Below are 18176 nucleotides of genomic sequence, written 5' to 3'. Positions count from 1 at the left end.
AAAGAAGAGGAGTGGGGAGGGGTTCAAGTGGGGGAAGAGCAGGGGCATATCCATTTAGATGATAGGTATAAGAGATTTGAAGGTGGTGAGATTAGAGATATTTCGAACTGAGCAGGGAAGAGAGTTCCATAGTTTGGCAAGGGAGTATGATAGGAGAAGATGGCCAGGAGGTCGGGAGGGTTTATGGATGTTTAGGAGATTTTGGTTTTCTGATCTGAGTGAGTGGTTTGGAATATAGGGGGTTAAGGTGTGGGAGAGAGCAGGGCAGTTGGATGAGGTAAAGATGAGTTTGTGTGCGGTGGTGAGTTTTAGTGTGTTAAGGTAGTTTGGTAATTCTAACCATTGTAGAGAGTGGAGGGAGATACAGTGATGGCAAAAATTCTTGGAGTTGGTGGAAAATTTGCTGATTTTATTGTAGCAGGATTCTAATTTGGATTGTAAGCCAAGTTGGAGGTTGGTAAAGAGTGGAGCTCCGTATGTGAGAGATGGGAGAAGGTAACATGATCTAAGGTTATTCTAGTGGAGGGAGTGAGGTAGTCATTGTGTCTGAAAGAAGCACTAATTTCTGGTGGGTTTTTAATGACGGTTTGAATATGTATGTCAAATTTTAGATGTTGGTCAATGATGACACCCAGTAACTTGGTGTGAGGTACTATTTCAATGAGGGTATTATTTTGACTGAATATGGAAAAGGAGGAATAGTTAAAGGAGGAGGTTCTAGAGGGTGTGACAATCATAAGTTTTGTTTTGTTTGCGTTAAGGGCAAGGTGATAATTGTGCATCCAAGTTTCAGTTTTGGTAAAAGCTTTTTGGGTTTTTAGTAGCAGGTCAGAAGGGGAGTCAGCGGTGCAGATGATTGTAGAATCATCTGCATACTGGATAAGGGAGGTATTGGGGATGCCATGGTGGACGTCATAAATGAATATATTAAAAAGTAGTGGCCCAAGGACAGAATCTTGGGGAACACCAGTAGGTGTGTGTAAGAAGGAGGAAGTAGAGGATTTCCATCTTACAGCTTTCTGTCTTTCCGAGAGGTAGCTGGAAAACCAGGAAGTGGTGGAGGAAGATATGTTGAGAGAGGAGAGCTGAGATAAGAGTAAAGGATGGGAGACAGTGTCGAAAGCTTTAGATAGGTATAGAAATAGGGTGAAAATGAGTTTACCAGAGTCGCGGGCATGATTGATGGATTCAAGAAAGGACAGAAGGGCTGTAATGGTACTGTGACCGGGACGGAAGCCATGTTGGGTGGGGATGAGGAGATTATCGTGTGTTACATAAGATATCAGTTGGGTGTGAACACACTTTTCAAGTATTTTTCAGGGTGGTGAGAGGATGGCGATGGGTCTAAAGTTGGCGGTGTCAATGTTTTTGCCTCCCTTATGGAGTGGGATAATGAAAGCTTGTTTCCAAATTGAGGGAACATGGGATTCTTGGATGGATCTATTGATTAAAATGGAGATTGGTAGGGCAATGCTGTCAGCAGATAGTTTGAGAGAGGGGTGGTAAGTTGTCTGGTGCAGTGGAGCAAGGTTTTAGCTTGTGGAGACAGGTTTGAGCTTGAAGGTGGGGGATAACTGTACATTATCAGTTGGGGAGGAGGAGAGTGGAGAGGGTGAACTAACTGGGGGGTGAGGGAAGGTGGTGGTTAGTTTAGCTATGCATTCGCAAAAAAGGAGTTGAATGATGTGGCAGTGTCTAGGTCAGACAGGATAGGGTTAGGGCAAGGGTTATCTTTGTTACTGGGATGGAGGAGAGAGGAGATAGTGCTCCAGAACGTTTTTGAGCTGGTGGAGTGTTTGGATTAGAGCTTTGTGTAGTATGATTTGCAATCTCTAGTTATTAGTTTTTTTTTACTGTATTACGGAGTTGTTTGAATTCCAGTAGGGTGCTGAGCAGTTTGTTGTTATGGTATGGTTTCCATTGAATCCCAGTAGGGTACTGGGCAGTTTGTTGTTATGGTATTGTTTCCATTGAATCCCAGTAGGGTACTGAGCAGTTTGTTGTTATGGTATTGTTTCCATTGAATCCCAGTAGGGTACTGAGCAGTTTGTTGTTATGGTATTGTTTCCATTGAATCCCAGTAGGGTACTGGGCAGTTTGTTGTTATGGTATTGTTTCCATTGAATCCCAGTAGGGTACTGGGCAGTTTGTTGTTATGGTATTGTTTCCATTGAATCCCAGTAGGGTACTGGGCAGTTTGTTGTTATGGTATTGTTTCCATTGAATCCCAGTAGGGTATTGGGCAGTTTGTTGTTATGGTATTGTTTCCATTGAATCCCAGTAGGGTACTGGGCAGTTTGTTGTTATGGTATTGTTTCCATTGAATCCCAGTAGGGTATTGGGCAGTTTGTTGTTATGGTATTGTTTCCATTGAATCCCAGTAGGGTACTGGGCAGTTTGTTGTTATGGTATTGTTTCCATTGAATCCCAGTAGGGTACTGGGCAGTTTGTTGTTATGGTATTGTTTCCATTGAATCCCAGTAGGGTACTGGGCAGTTTGTTGTTATGGTATTGTTTCCATTGAATCCCAGTAGGGTATTGGGCAGTTTGTTGTTATGGTATTGTTTCCATTGAATCCCAGTAGGGTACTGGGCAGTTTGTTGTTATGGTATTGTTTCCATTGAATCCCAGTAGGGTATTGGGCAGTTTGCTGTTATGGTATTGTTTCCATTGAATCCCAGTAGGGTATTGAGCAGTTTGTTCTTATGGTATTGTTTCCATTGAATCCCAGTAGGGTATTGGGCAGTTTGCTGTTATGGTATTGTTTCCATTGAATCCCAGTAGGGTATTGGGCAATTTGTTGTTATGGTATTGTTTCCATTGAATCCCATTGATAGCCAGGGGGAGATTATAGCAATAACCCACTCCTGGGTGTGGGTAATGCAGGATTTAACCACGGTTGGCGTGGTTTGGTCCCGAGGGCGAAGCCCGAGGGACCAGACAAAGACAACCGTGGTTAAATCCCACATTACCCACACCCAGAAGTGGGTTATTGCTATTATACTATGACATTATTTAAGAAAAGAAACAATTACTTTTCTTAAATAATGGCATTGTATAATGCCTCTTTGCTGCCCTTCCACAGCTGTCTGGCATCCGCGGCAGTTCTGATGTACTGCGCATGCGTACACAGTACATCAGAGCTGTGGCCAAAAGCAACGCAGAAAGCAAGATGTCCGTTGCTTATTTTAAAGCTGTCTCGCTATGTTAAACCCATTTAACAAAGCGAAACAGTAAAAAGCAACGGAGATCTTGCTTTCTCCGTTGCTTTTTTTTTAAAACCTGTCTCGCTATGTTAAATGGGTTTAACATAGTGAGACAGCTTTAAAATAAGCAACGGAGATCTCCGTTGCTTATTTTAAAGCTGTCTCGCTATGTTAAACCCATTTAACATAGCGAGACAGAAAAAAAGCAACGGAGAAAGCTAGATCTCCGTTGTTTTTTACACACTGTGTCGCTATGTTAAAGGAGTTTAACATAGCGAGGCAGCTTTAAAAAAAGCAACAGAGATCTCCGTTGCTTTTTTTTAAAACCTGTGTCGCTGTGTTAAACTCTTTTAACATAGCGAGACAGTGTTTTAAAAAAAGACTTATACTAATGGAAAAAGTCCGGGCGACCGGACCTTTTTCCATTAGTATAAGTCGATTTACAATGTGCACGCTGGCCAATCAATGTGCACGTTTTGGAATATTAATAGGGGGTCATGGTATAATTTAGATTTGACCCTTTTGGTTCTGATAGGAGCAAGGCTGTTGAGAAGATTTAAAAAGGTTTTGTTAAAGTAATTAACTGCATTATTGAGGGGCAAGGTTTTTAGGGGGGGCCCAGTCAATAAGTTTTAGGCAGTCATTGAAAGTTTGTCGGTTAAAATTAGAGAGGTTGCGGGTTTGAATATAATGGTGTTGCTTATGGAATGGAGAGGGGGCTGGTCAACAAATGCTGGTAGGTGGTCACTGATAGGGTCGGGTAGGGTACCTGAAGTAGAGATAAGGTTAGGTTGGGATACTAAAATCCAGTCAAGAATGGAGCCAGATGATCCATCTTTGTTGGGCCTAGTGGGAGAATTAATTATCTAGGAGATACCCAGATAAGTACCAGATCAGTACCAAAACAAGTAAAACACCTTACTGGCGCACACTTTACGCAATTTTCTCAAGTATAAAGTATGAAAAGAGCACAAGAAACAGGTCAAAACACAGGAAACAAGTAAAACGCCTTATCGGCGCACACTCTACACAATTATCTCAGTATACAGTATAAAAAGAAAGCCTGTACACACACAGTTATATCGGCATTGATCAGGTAATGAAAAAACACCTTACCAGCATGCACACTACACTCTGGGACTGCAGAGTATCCTAGGCCATGTATGTTCTTTAGGGATGGCGCGGCAGGAAATGCCTTATACAAGTAGAAGAGCTGGGAGTTGGGGGAGGTCATTGGGAAATATGATAGTTTAGAGAAAGAACAGTATGATGGTACAGAGGGTAAGGACAAAGCTTTGGAGGGAACTGAAAATGGAGGTAGAAGCACCCCACCCCCAGTCGAGGTGAACAAAGAAAAAAGTATCAGTTGGAGCAGGTAGGAACTGCACTCAGTTTGTAATGGAATAACAGGTAGATCTGTATAGTGGGGAGCAGATAAGTAAGAGAGGGCCGGTAGCACTTACTTGCAGTGTGCTTCACCAGGTAGAGGTGCTGCAAGAGTTTTGTAAGGGCCCTGTAAGGTAAGCAAATGGCAGGTACCTAGAGAAAAACGAACAGTAATCCTGTTCAAAAGAGGGGTGGGTTAGTAATGGAGTTCTTTTGCCACCTACTGGCAGAAATACAGGGTTGCCGCAGAGTGGGTATGGAGTAGGTATAGTCCCTGTGAGTGTGTACGCTATCAGGGCATATTGTACGGTAACAAGACCAAGTACAACAAGCAATTATAGCACAGAGGAGCAGTAGAATTAAAGCCCGCAGGAGCTTACATTTAATTATTTTGTAGCAGAAAAAACACGTGTCTTCTGGGGAAACTTGGTCCAGCAGAAGCTATCAGTGACACAGAGGGTTCCTTTAATTTCCAGGACGAGGAGGGTGTTGAAGCTGAGCAAGTTATGTACTGTCTTTGGATATTTCTTTGGTCTGGCTTCACATGTCCTTTCCAGTCTCTAGCAGCTGGGATGTGAGAGCAGAGGGATTCTAATGGTCAACCAAAGTCTGCAGTGCAATGGTCCCAGGTGTGAGGCCCTCGATATTATTTTTTACTTTGTCCCTGGTTTTGCAGATAATGTAGATGATGAGCGCTGTGCTACACTTAAAGCGTGTGACTTCCACACCCTCGACATGCTACGCCTACCTTATGTTGTGCCGTCTATACCTGTGGGAGCAGCATATACGAGCTGTCAACAAGCAGCTGGGTGCTTGTACTGAGTTGGGGAGCACGATTTTACCATCTCACCATGTAGTTACCACTGACATGGCCATTTCCCTGGCTGAGTACTCTTGTTATTAGTATACTATAGTATAGTATATTACATTACTATGCTATACTATACATAATGCTTGTAATTAGACTACTATAGTATACTATATTACATTACTATGCTATACTATACATGCTTATTAGTATAGTATAGTGCAGTATATTACATTACTATGCTATACTATACATATTGCTTGTTATTAGTATAGTATAGTATATTACATTATTATGCTATACTATACATAATGCTTATTAGTATAGTACAGTATAGTATATTACATTACTATACTAATCTATACGTAATGTTTGTTGTTAGTAGAGTATAGCATAGTATATTACATTACTGTGCTATACTATACATAATGCTTGTCATTAGTATACTATATTATATTACTATACTATACTAATAACAAGCATTATGTACTACAGTTTTATGTAAGGTATATGGTGCTCTTAACAGACAGGACAAAATAACATACAATAAGACTATTGAAATGATTATTATTATTTATTATCCCAAATAAATAACTGGTAAAAAATCATGTACTACAACTCAATGCCAAAAATGCATTATTGTTTCTTCGGAAATCATCTACCTCAGGGAACTACGACATTGACAATATGCCCCTAAGAACTGACACAGTTGTTCAGGATTTGGGAACTTTTGTGGACTGTGACCTAACTTTTGACCAATATGTGTCCATAATTGTAAGAATGTCCTTCTATTTTGCACAGCTTATAAGCAAAGTGATTGTGTCTAGATCTAGGGATGTCATTGCCCCCTGTTTACTCAGCCCTCATTAGGCCAGTCATTGAGTATAATGCCCCCTTTGTCTTGTATTTGTCCAGACACATGCAGCTCCTGGAACCTCCACAGGGGTACCTTATTTATTTATTTATTTTACATTTGTTGACCAGGATAGTCCAACTGGATACTTGTCCATTTTCAGTGGAGGCCCAGGGAGAAAAGTTCCAAGATAGAACATAGAGTAAACATCACAAAATGATTACAAGTTACACACAGTTTATTGGCTCCAATTGAGAAAGCAGGTAATATAATCAAATGGTGTTAACACATTGACTAGGCCATGTAACATGATTACAGACTATAGAGGATGATCTAGTCAGGTTTGAACAAGGACATAACCAGTGAGTTTTACAGTATAGCTTGAGGCTTTTTTGAACTAAGACAGGGTTCAAGAGTAAGATCAGCAGGAAGAGAGTTCCAAGTATTGCCAACAGAGTTAGCAAACAGAGAGTTCTCAGCAGAGTTGTTGATTTTGGATGTTTAAACCAGTAGTTTATTAGAAGAGCAAAGTGACCTCTAGTTGCTATAAGGGTTGATGATATTTTTAAGTGCAGGTATATTATCAGGGTGGTTGAGAACTTTATGGGCAATTATAAGCTGCTTGTACTGAAGTAGGCTAGGCCATTCTAGCCACCCCAGAAGATTTAGGTTGCGACAGTGGTGGGTCCTATAGGCCGTGCCTGTTGCAAATCTAGCAATATGGTTATAACAGCTGGAGAGTTTGCTAAGAGCAGATTTGTTCAAATTAGTGAATAGAGGGGAGGCATAGAGAAGTGAGGAGAGTAGATGGGAATGAGCAATAGCAGTCCTAGCAAATGGAGTAAGGAAAGGTTTGATCTTATAGAGGGAGCCATGTTTTTTGTTAATGGTTTTGATAGTTTGATTGACATGGAAATCAAATTTGAGGGTGTTGTCTATTGTGATGCCTAAGAATTTGGTTTGTGCATCTGGGAGATAATGGTACCATCATTAGATTTTATGGTAAAGAGTAGTGAGGAAGACTTACAAGTGGGGGAGAAAAAAGCAACTTTGTTTTGTTAGGGTTTAATATCAGCTGACTGTTAGAGAGCCATTTTTCAACTATATTGAAAGTATTCTGTGTTAATGTCATTAGAGCTGTTGGGGAGGTGGCTGAACAAATCAAGGTGGAGTTATCCACATATTGGATACAGGTGGCATTTGGGATGACAATGGGAAGGTCATTAACAAAAAGAGATAAAAGAAGGGGTTCTAGTATCGAGCCCTGCAGGACACCTAGGGTGATGGCTAGATGGTTTGATAGTTTGTTCTGCCATAGGACGGCTTGTTGTCTACCACACAGGTAAGATTGGAACCATTGAAGCGCATGGCTATTTAGTGAGAATGCTTTAAGGGTGTGCATGAGTATGTGGTTGTTCACCATATTGAAGGCCTTGGAGACATCTAAAAAGAGGGCTGAGGAAAGCTTGCTATTATTTCGATTATGGTTTATGGTGTTAGAGAAGGATAGGAGGGCTGAAGTGGTACTGTGGTGTGGCCTAAAACTGTGCTGACAGTTAGCCAACAGCTAACTAACAGTTTGGAGGGACCTTACTAAAATGCTATAAGGCCTAAACAACATGTTCTATAAGGACCAACTCAAAGCCCCGTAGTATTCTTGGTATCCTGCAGACTGCTAAGAAGTGACCTGTGTCTTGTATAAAAGGCATCCTCTGACCCAATATTGACAGATTTACTGCACATCAGTAAGTCAAATGTCATCAGAAATACTTCGCCTGGGGATCTAAACCTCTCCTGCACCACCAGCAGAATGGTTTGGAGGGGCAGATGTATCTCACAGAGGATACTAGTTTTCTGGAACAGTCTCCCCATCCACATAAAACAAAGTTCATATCAGTCATTTTCAAGTACAGTTTATATCTATGGGTGGGAAACAGAAAATTAACTCCAAGTCTGCCCTGTACCCCTGATGGACAGTGGCAGCTCTTAAATGCTTTATCCCATGCATGGGTCTCCTTAAATTGTCTATGGTATGATCCCACTTATTTTAATTAGGTGTAATATATAATTATTAAAAATGGCATAGGTAAGGACAATCTCTAAACAAATGGAATAGGTTAAATCAAGCACAAAAAGTTAAATTGGCTAGGCTTAAAATGGCCCAAAAGGGCAGATGGTCTAGTACTTACCTATGATCCTGTAACAGATATAGTAAGAGATATTTCTAGTCAGAATGCAGCTTGGACTTAAAGGTAAATGATGTACATGGGTTTCTTCAGTCACCAACTTTGAACTCTTAGAGTCAGGAATAGTTTTAGCTTGCATTTTATATTTGTGTTTGTTTTTTGTCATATTTTGTAAAGATGTGTTTTTACTTTGTCATCCTCTCTGTTTCTCAAAGAACCACCCCAACAACTGAAAAAATGCTTGCCTGCCACTCGTGGTGTTTATTCATAAGATGGGATGGGTATGAGCAGGGTTTGCTACTGTGCATGCCAGGTTGTACTTTGAGATATGACCTTTATTCATGTTTGTTCACATTTAAGTACTGAATGCATTAAGCCCTGATTATGTACTCAGACCTCCTTAGCTATGCATTTTGTCTGTGATGTCCCCTGACAAAGAATATTTACTATATATCTGATACAAAACGGCTGAAGATATTTGTTTGTGCATGGAATAAATAACTAACATTGTAACTGTAATATGCTATAGCAGTGATTCACTAATGGAGCACTTGAGATAGATGTTGGTTTTATTCCTGATTTCTTCTTACATTTTCTAACTTGGGAAACAGTGCAAGCTTGAGGTTAGACTCCCATAATGTGATCCTAACTATTTTAATATATAAAACATTTTAGTATGCATATCCTGTGAATTTGGCTTGATCATGTATTGTTTTTGTAGGCACAGGCTGCAGTAAAAAGAGATTTTGTAAAGTGTCAGTAATAGAATATACAGCTGTTTCCAAAATGTGGAAAATTGTACAAGCTTAGAAATTTTTTGTTAAATTTGAAAAGTGTAATATTTAAGAATATTATTTTCTGATGAGTTTTGTGCTGTGATTTACTAATGCTACAGTGTTTTTTTCCATGTTCTTCCTTACACATGTTAAACTGCTTTAATGATGGGCATAACAAGTATTTATTTATGTTTTACTATTTTAGGCTCTTTGTAAGGACAACATTTATTCTGGAATGCAGCTCTTTGCTTTTGGATATGGGAAGAACAATGAACCACTACGGGCATATATACTTGCATTTTTTATTGCACTGGGATTCATTCTAATTGGCACGTGACATTCTTACTTTATTTTCATTAGTAACAACGTCAATAACTGCTTTGCATGTGCTGTGGATTTCAAGTTCACACAAATTTATACTACGAAAATTCTAGCATTTATAATGACAATGATTATAACTTTAGCTCTAAAACATCTGTGACTCTTAAAATTGTTTGCAGGGGCCTTAATGAAATGTTGACCTTTTTTTCATTTTACTTTTTGGTTCATTTTTATTATTGTGACTTTTTTTTTTTACATAAGGAGATGTGAAACTAAACTTAAGAACAATCTTCTAGTTCTGAAAACATAGCAGCACTTTTGCACTGTATATACATGTACTTATCACACTCATGTTAAAATGCCAGGTTTTTGTGATATAAAAAAATGAGACCACAATAAATAATTTCAGAACTTTTCCCACCTTTAATGTGACCTATAACCTGTACAATTCAATTGAAAAACAATCAAATCTGTTAGGGGAAAAATATAAAAAAATAAAAAAACATACAATAAGCTGGTTGCAAAAGTGTGCACACTCTTAAACTAATACTTTGTTGAAGCACCTTTTGATTTAATTACAGCATTCAATCTTCATGGGTAGGAGTCTGTCAGCATAGCACATCTTTACTTGGCAATATCTGCCCACTCTTCCTTGCAAAACCGCTCCAAATCTGTCAGATTGTGAGGTCATCTCTTGTGCACAGCCCTCTTCAGCTCACCCCACAAATTTTCTATTAGATTTAGGTCTGGGCTCTGGCTGGACCATATAAAATGTTCCACCTGTCCTAGATTTTCAAACCATCTCAGAAATTGTGTGGCTTTCTCTAGTGATATATTTTAATAGAGTTTCTTGCAACAGATCTTATACCTTCCACGAAATACTATTATAGTTTAGTGTAGTATTGTAACCCTCTCCAATTTCCAAAGGAAAAATTTGAAAATCAAATCTCTTTGTTGCGTAAGCCACCGTTAAGAGAATCTTAAGTGAAATGCTGTAAAATGTAAAATATTATAAAGTTAGTTGATGACCTTGGTGCTAAAGGTGCAGAAAGATAGAGGATGGAGTCTGTAGTGATAAATTACACCTTAAACATATCATGCCCAAATCACAATCTGCATATCAAAACTACAAAAAATAAAAATACTTGCATCGTGAAACATTGCACAGAACTTAAATATATAATTGTTGCAGTTGGCTGCACCCCCATGAAACTCCCCATTTTGTGTGTGTGTGTGTGTGTGTGTGTGTGTGTGTGTGTGTGTGTGTGTGTGTGTGTGTGTATGTGTGTGTGTGTGTCCCAGTCTCTACAAAAGTCATGTAGATGAAACACTGATATGTCCTTAAGGGGTTATTTGCAGATAACTCATGAGCTTCCATAACAGGAGGTTTAAGGTTTTATAAAGTGAAGAGTCTAGCTTGTCTGGGTCTTTCTTGCAGGCTTATTTTTTACTAAATGTTTGTCTATGTGACCATTTTACCCTTTGGATTGGATATTATTTGGGATATATTGCAGGCATCCTAATATTTATGGGCATCAGTCTTGATTTTATGCTCTGTGTTTCTAAGGCATAATCAAAAAAGCCATTGATAGTATATTAAGAAAGTAAAAAAAAAATAAAATATATGTTTACAACTAGTGAGTTTTGGCTTTATTAACCTGAATGCACCCAAAAAACTTAAAAAGTTATGGCGATTTAGAACTCATGTGAAATACTGATATGTCCTTAAGGGGTCCTGTGCACTATAGAAGGTTTATAGTTTTACATAGTGAAGATTCTAGCTTGACTGGGTCTTTCTTGCATTTTTTTTACTGAATGTTTTATTTGTGTAACCTTTTTCCCCTTTTGCGTGAATGTTATTGTGGATACTTTGCAAGCACCTAATATTTATATACATCAGGCTTAAGTTTAGGTTCTGAGTTTCATTAATGCTGTAGTAATGAGGTAAAAAAAAGCCAAAACGTGCATGTCTACGGCTAGTGGTGTTTAGCTTTTTGGCCTGAATGTACCCAAAAAGACTTAAAAAAAAATCATGAACATCCAGAAGTCACATAGCTGAAACAGTGGTATGTCCTTTAGGGGTGATATGCATATATCCCATGGGCCCCAACTACAGCAGGTTTAAGGATTTACACATTGAAGACTCTAACTTAACTGAATGATTTTACCATGTGATCTTTTTATCCTTTTCTTTACATATAGTACTTCAAACACATCACAAATCTGAAGAAATACATTTATATAGATATTGATATTGATATAGATATAGATATAGATATAGATATACATGTAGATATAGATACAGATATAGACATAGATACAGATACAGATACAGATATAGATATAGACATAGATATAGATACAGATACAGATATAGACATAGATATAGGTATACAGATATATATATATATATATATATATATATATATGGGTCCCATTCAGAAGACCGAAACGCCGATTGCCCGACGCGGAAATCACCGACGCCAGATGACCGACAGGTACGTATACCGACAGGGTGATTCGCCGACAGTGGAAAGACCGACAAGGGTAAACTGCGATCGCGACCCGGTAAGTGTGCGATAGTGACGGAGGTAGGAGTGGTCAGGTAAGTGAGTTAGGGTTAGGGTGCAGGTAGGTGAAGTGTGCGATAGTGTCGGAGCTTGGGCTAGGGGTGGGTAAGTGAGTTAGGGTTAGGGTGCAGGTAGGTGAAGTGTGCGATAGTGTCGGAGCTTGGGCTAGGGGTGGGTAAGTGAGTTAGGGTTAGGGTGCAGGTAGGTGAAGTGTGCGATAGTGTCGGAGCTTGGGCTAGGGGTGGGTAAGTGAGTTAGGGTTAGGGTGCAGGTAGGTGAAGTGTGCGATAGTGTCGGACCTTAGGGTTAGGGTTTGGGTCAGGGCTAGTGTGTATGGTATGTAGTGTCGCGTGTTGTTTACGTTCCGTGTCGGTGATTTGGTGTTCGGTGTTTTGCGTTGTCGGGTTTGTGTCGGGTTTGTGTGTTTTCGGTTATTTGGCGTCGGTGAGTTTTGTGTCGGGGAATCGGCGTGTCGGTGTTTAGAAGTAGACCCATATATATATATATATATATATATATAAAACAGATATAGATACAGATATAGACATAGATATAGATATAGATATAGACATAGACATATATATAGATATAGATATAGATATAGATATAGATACAGATAAATATATATATATATGGTTCCCCTTCAGAAGCCTGAATGATCATAAGCTCGAAATTCATAAGCCTGAGACCAAAAGCCTGAAAACTCAAAAGCCTGAAAACTCAAAAGCCTGAAACTCAAAAGCCTGAAAACACAAAATACACATACTGACTTTAATGTGGCTTCGCTATTCTTAGCCCTGTGGTGTAAGGTTACGAGTTGGGTTCAGGTAAGTGTGCGATTGTTTTTATGTTAGGGTTAGGGGCGGGTTAAGTGAGTTAGGGTTAGGGCGCAGTTTAGGCATGTGTGCGATAGTGACAGACATTAGGGTTAGGGGCGGTTTAAGTGAGTTAGGTTTAGGGCGCGGGTTAGGTGAGTGTGCGATAGTGACAGACCTTAGGGTTAGGGTTTGGGTTAAGGTAAGTGGGTAGATAGTAATGTCTTTGTACTGACATATTACCATTATTTGTGTTTTCAGGCTTTTGAGTTTCAGGCTTTTGAGTTTTCAGGCTTTTGAGTTTTCAGGCTTTTGGTTTCAGGCTTATGAATTTCGAGCTTATGATCATTCAGGCTTCTGAAGGGGAACTATATATATATATATATATATATATATATATATATATATATATATATAAAACAGATATAGATACAGATATAGACATAGATATAGATATAGATATAGATATAGATACAGATATACATATATATATATATATATATATATGTAAAACAGATATAGATATAGATACAGATATTGATATAGACATAGACATAGATATAGATACAGATACAGATATAGACATAGATATAGGTATAGATATATATATAGATACAGATATAGATATAGATATAGACATATATATAGATAAAGAGAGATATAGATATAGATACAGATATATATATATATATATATATATATATATATATATATATATATATATATAACAGATATGGATACAGATATAGATATGGATATAGATATCGATATAGATATAGATATAGATACAGATGTATACATATATATATATATATATATATATATATATATATATATATATATATATATAGATAGATATAGATACAGATACAAATACAGGTACAGATATAGACATAGATATAGGTATAGATATAGATATGGATACGGATATAGATATAGATATACATGTAGATATAGATACAGATATAGATACAAATACAGATACAGATATAGACATAGATATAGGTATAGATATAGATATAGATATAGATACAGATATAGATATAGATATAGATGTACACGTAGATATAGATACAGATATAGACGTAGATACAGATACAGATATAGATATAGACAGAGATACAGATATAGATATAGATATAGACATAGATAAAGATACAGATACGGATATAGACATAGATATAGGTATAGATATAGATATAGATACAGATACAGATATAGACATAGATATAGGTATAGATATAGACATAGATACAGATACAGATATAGACATAGATATAGTTATAGATATAGATACAGATACAGATATAGATATAGATATAGACATAGACATAGACATAGATATAGATATAGATACAGATATATATATATATATATATATATATATATATATATATATATATATATATAGATACAGGTATAGATATAGATATAGATATAGATATAGATATAGATATAGATACAGATATAGATATATATATATATACAGATATAGATACAGATATATATATATATATATATATATATATATATATATATATATATATAGATATAGATATAACAGATATAGATACAGATATAGACATAGATACAGATGTAGATATATATATATATATAAATATATATATAGATAGATATAGATACAGATATAGATATAGCTACAGATACAAATACAGATATAGATATATATATTGATATATATATATATATATATATATATATATATATATATATATATATATATATATATATATAGATACAGATATAGATATAGATATAGATACAGATATAGATACAGATATAGATATGGATATAGATATAGATACAGATATAGATATAGATACAGATATAGATATAGACATAGATATAGATACAGATATAGATACAGATATAGATATAGACATATAGATATAGATGTAGATGTAGCTATAGATACAGATATAGATACAGATATAGATATGGATATAGATACAGACACAGATATAGATATATATATATATAGATACAGATATAAATATAGATACAGCTATAGATACAGATATAGATATTGACATAGATATAGATACAGCTATAGATACAGATATAGATATAGACATAGACATAGATATAGCTATAGATATAAATATAGACATAGACACAAATATAGATATAGATATATATATATAGATATAGACATAGATACAGATACAGATATAGATATAGATACAGATATAGACATATTTACAGATATATATATATATAGATATAGACATAGATATAGATACAGATACAGATACAGATATAGACATATATATATATATATAGACATAGATACAGACATAGATATAGACATAGACACAGATACAGATATAGATATAGATACAGATACAGATACAGATGTAGATATAGATATAGACATAAATACAGATATTGATATAGACATAGATACAGATACAGATATAGATTAGATATAGATATAGACATAGATATAAATATAGATATAGACATGGATATGGACATAGATATAGATATAGATACAGACACAGATATAGAGATATAGATATAGATATAGATACAGATATGGATCTAGATATAGATACAGATACAGATACAGACATAGATATGGATATAGATGTAGATGTAGATGTAGATATGGATATAGATTTAGATATAGATATAGATATAGATGTAGATATGGATGTAGATATAGATACAGATACAGATATAGAGATAGATATAGACATAGATATGGATATAGATATAGATATAGATATAAATATAGATATAAATATAGATACAGGTATAGATACAGATATAGATACAGATACAGATATTGATATAGATACAGGTACAGGTACAGATATAGATATAGATATAGACATAGACTCAGATATAGATATAGATATAGATACAGATATATATATATATATATATATATATATATATATATATATATATAGATACAGATATAGATATAGATACAGCTATAGATACAGATATAGATATAGATATAGACATAGACATAGATACAGAGATAGATACAGATATAGATATAGACACAGACATAGATATAGCTATAAATATAAATATAGACATAGACACAAATATAGATATAGATATAGATATAGACATAGATACAGATATAGATACATATATAGATATAGATATAGACATATTTACAGATATATATATATATATATATATATATAGATATAGATATAGATATAGATATAGATACAGATATAGATATAGACATATATATATATATATATATAGACATAGATACAGATACAGATAAAGATTTAGATATAGATACAGACATAGATATAGACATAGACACAGATACAGATATAGATACAGATGTAGATATAGATATAGACATATATACAGATATTAATGATACAGATATAGATATAGACATATATATATAGACATAGATACAGATACAGATAAAGATTTAGATATAGATACAGACATAGATATAGACATAGATACAGATACAGATATAGATATAGATATAGATTTAGATTTAGATATAGATATAGACATAGATATAAATATAGATATATAGATATAGACATAGATATAGACATAGATATAGATACAGATATAGATATATCTATAGACATAGATATAGATACAGATATAGATACAGATATAGATATAGACATAGATACAGATATAGATATAGATATAGACATAGACATATACATAGATATAGATACAGATATAGATATATAGATATAGATACAGACATAGATTATAGATATAGATACAGATACAGATATAGATATGGATATAGATATAGATATCAATATGGATACAGATATTGATATAGATATGGATATGGATACAGATATAGATATAGATATAGATATAGATATAGATATAGATATAGATATGGATATAGATACAGATATGGATACAGATATAGATAAAGATATAGATATAGATATAGATATAGATACTGATATTGATATAGATATAGATATAGATATAGATATGGATATAGATACGGATATAGATATAGACATAGACATATACATAAATATAGATACAGATATAGATACAGATATAGATACAGATATGGATATGGCTATATATATAGATATAGATATAGGCATAGGCATAGATATAGATATATATATATATATATATATATATATAGATACAGCTGTAGATATAGATGCAGATACAGATATAGATATAGATATAGATACAGATATAGATACAGATATAGATATAGATATAGATATAGATATAGATATAGATATAGATATAGATATAGATATAGATACGGATATGGATACTGATACGGATATAGATATAGATATGGATACGGATATAGATATAGATATGGATACGGATACAGATACAGATACAGATACAGATATGGATATAGATACGGATATAGATATAGATACAGATACAGATACAGATATAGATATAGATATAGATACAGCTATAGATATAGATACAGCTATAGATATAGATATAGATATGAATATAGATACAGATATAGATATAGATATAGATATAGGTATAGATATAGATATAGATACAGATATAGATATAGACATAGATATAGATACAGATATAGATATAGATACAGATATAGATATAGACATAGATATAGATACAGATATAGATACAGATATAGATATAGACATATAGATATAGATATAGATATAAAGACATAGACACAAATATAGATATAGATATAGATATAGATATAGATATAGATATAGATATAGACATAGATATAGACATAGATACAGATATAGATATAGATATAGATATGGATACAGATACAGATCTAGATATAGATATAGATATAGACATAGATATAGATACAGATATAGACGTAGATATAGATATAGACATAGATATAGACATAGATACAGATATAGATATAGATACAGATATAGATATAGATATAGATATAGATATAGATATAGACATAGATATAGACATAGATACAGATATAGATATAGATATAGATACAGATACAGATATAGATTAGATATAGATATAGACATAGATATAAATATAGATATAGATATGGATATGGACATAGATATAGATATAGATACAGACACAGATATAGAGGTATAGATATAGATATAGATATAGATACAGATATTGATATAGACATAGATACAGATACAGATACAGATATAGATTAGATATAGATATAGACATAGATATAAATATAGATATAGATATGGATATGGACATAGATATAGATATAGATACAGACACAGATATAGAGGTAT

The 18176-nt window shown here is 34.7% G+C and overlaps 1 protein-coding gene across 1 annotated transcript in view; it reads left to right on the top strand.

Annotated features, from left to right (window-relative positions):
- Positions 1-18176, top strand: part of LOC122787830 (solute carrier family 12 member 2-like) — a 1020929-nt gene that overhangs the window by 446910 nt on the left and 555843 nt on the right. The window contains exon 12 of the mRNA XM_044054742.1: positions 9421-9544. Within this exon, the coding sequence (XP_043910677.1) occupies positions 9421-9544 (124 nt within the window). The remainder of the gene's footprint in view (positions 1-9420; positions 9545-18176) is intronic.

Source organism: Protopterus annectens, chromosome 13.part0, assembly GCF_019279795.1.
Source record: "Protopterus annectens isolate FY-2018-M chromosome 13.part0, PAN1.0, whole genome shotgun sequence".
Taxonomy (NCBI): domain Eukaryota; kingdom Metazoa; phylum Chordata; order Ceratodontiformes; family Protopteridae; genus Protopterus; species Protopterus annectens.
Note: the sequence above shows the minus strand (reverse complement) of the source record. Positions and strands in the feature narration are given on the sequence as shown.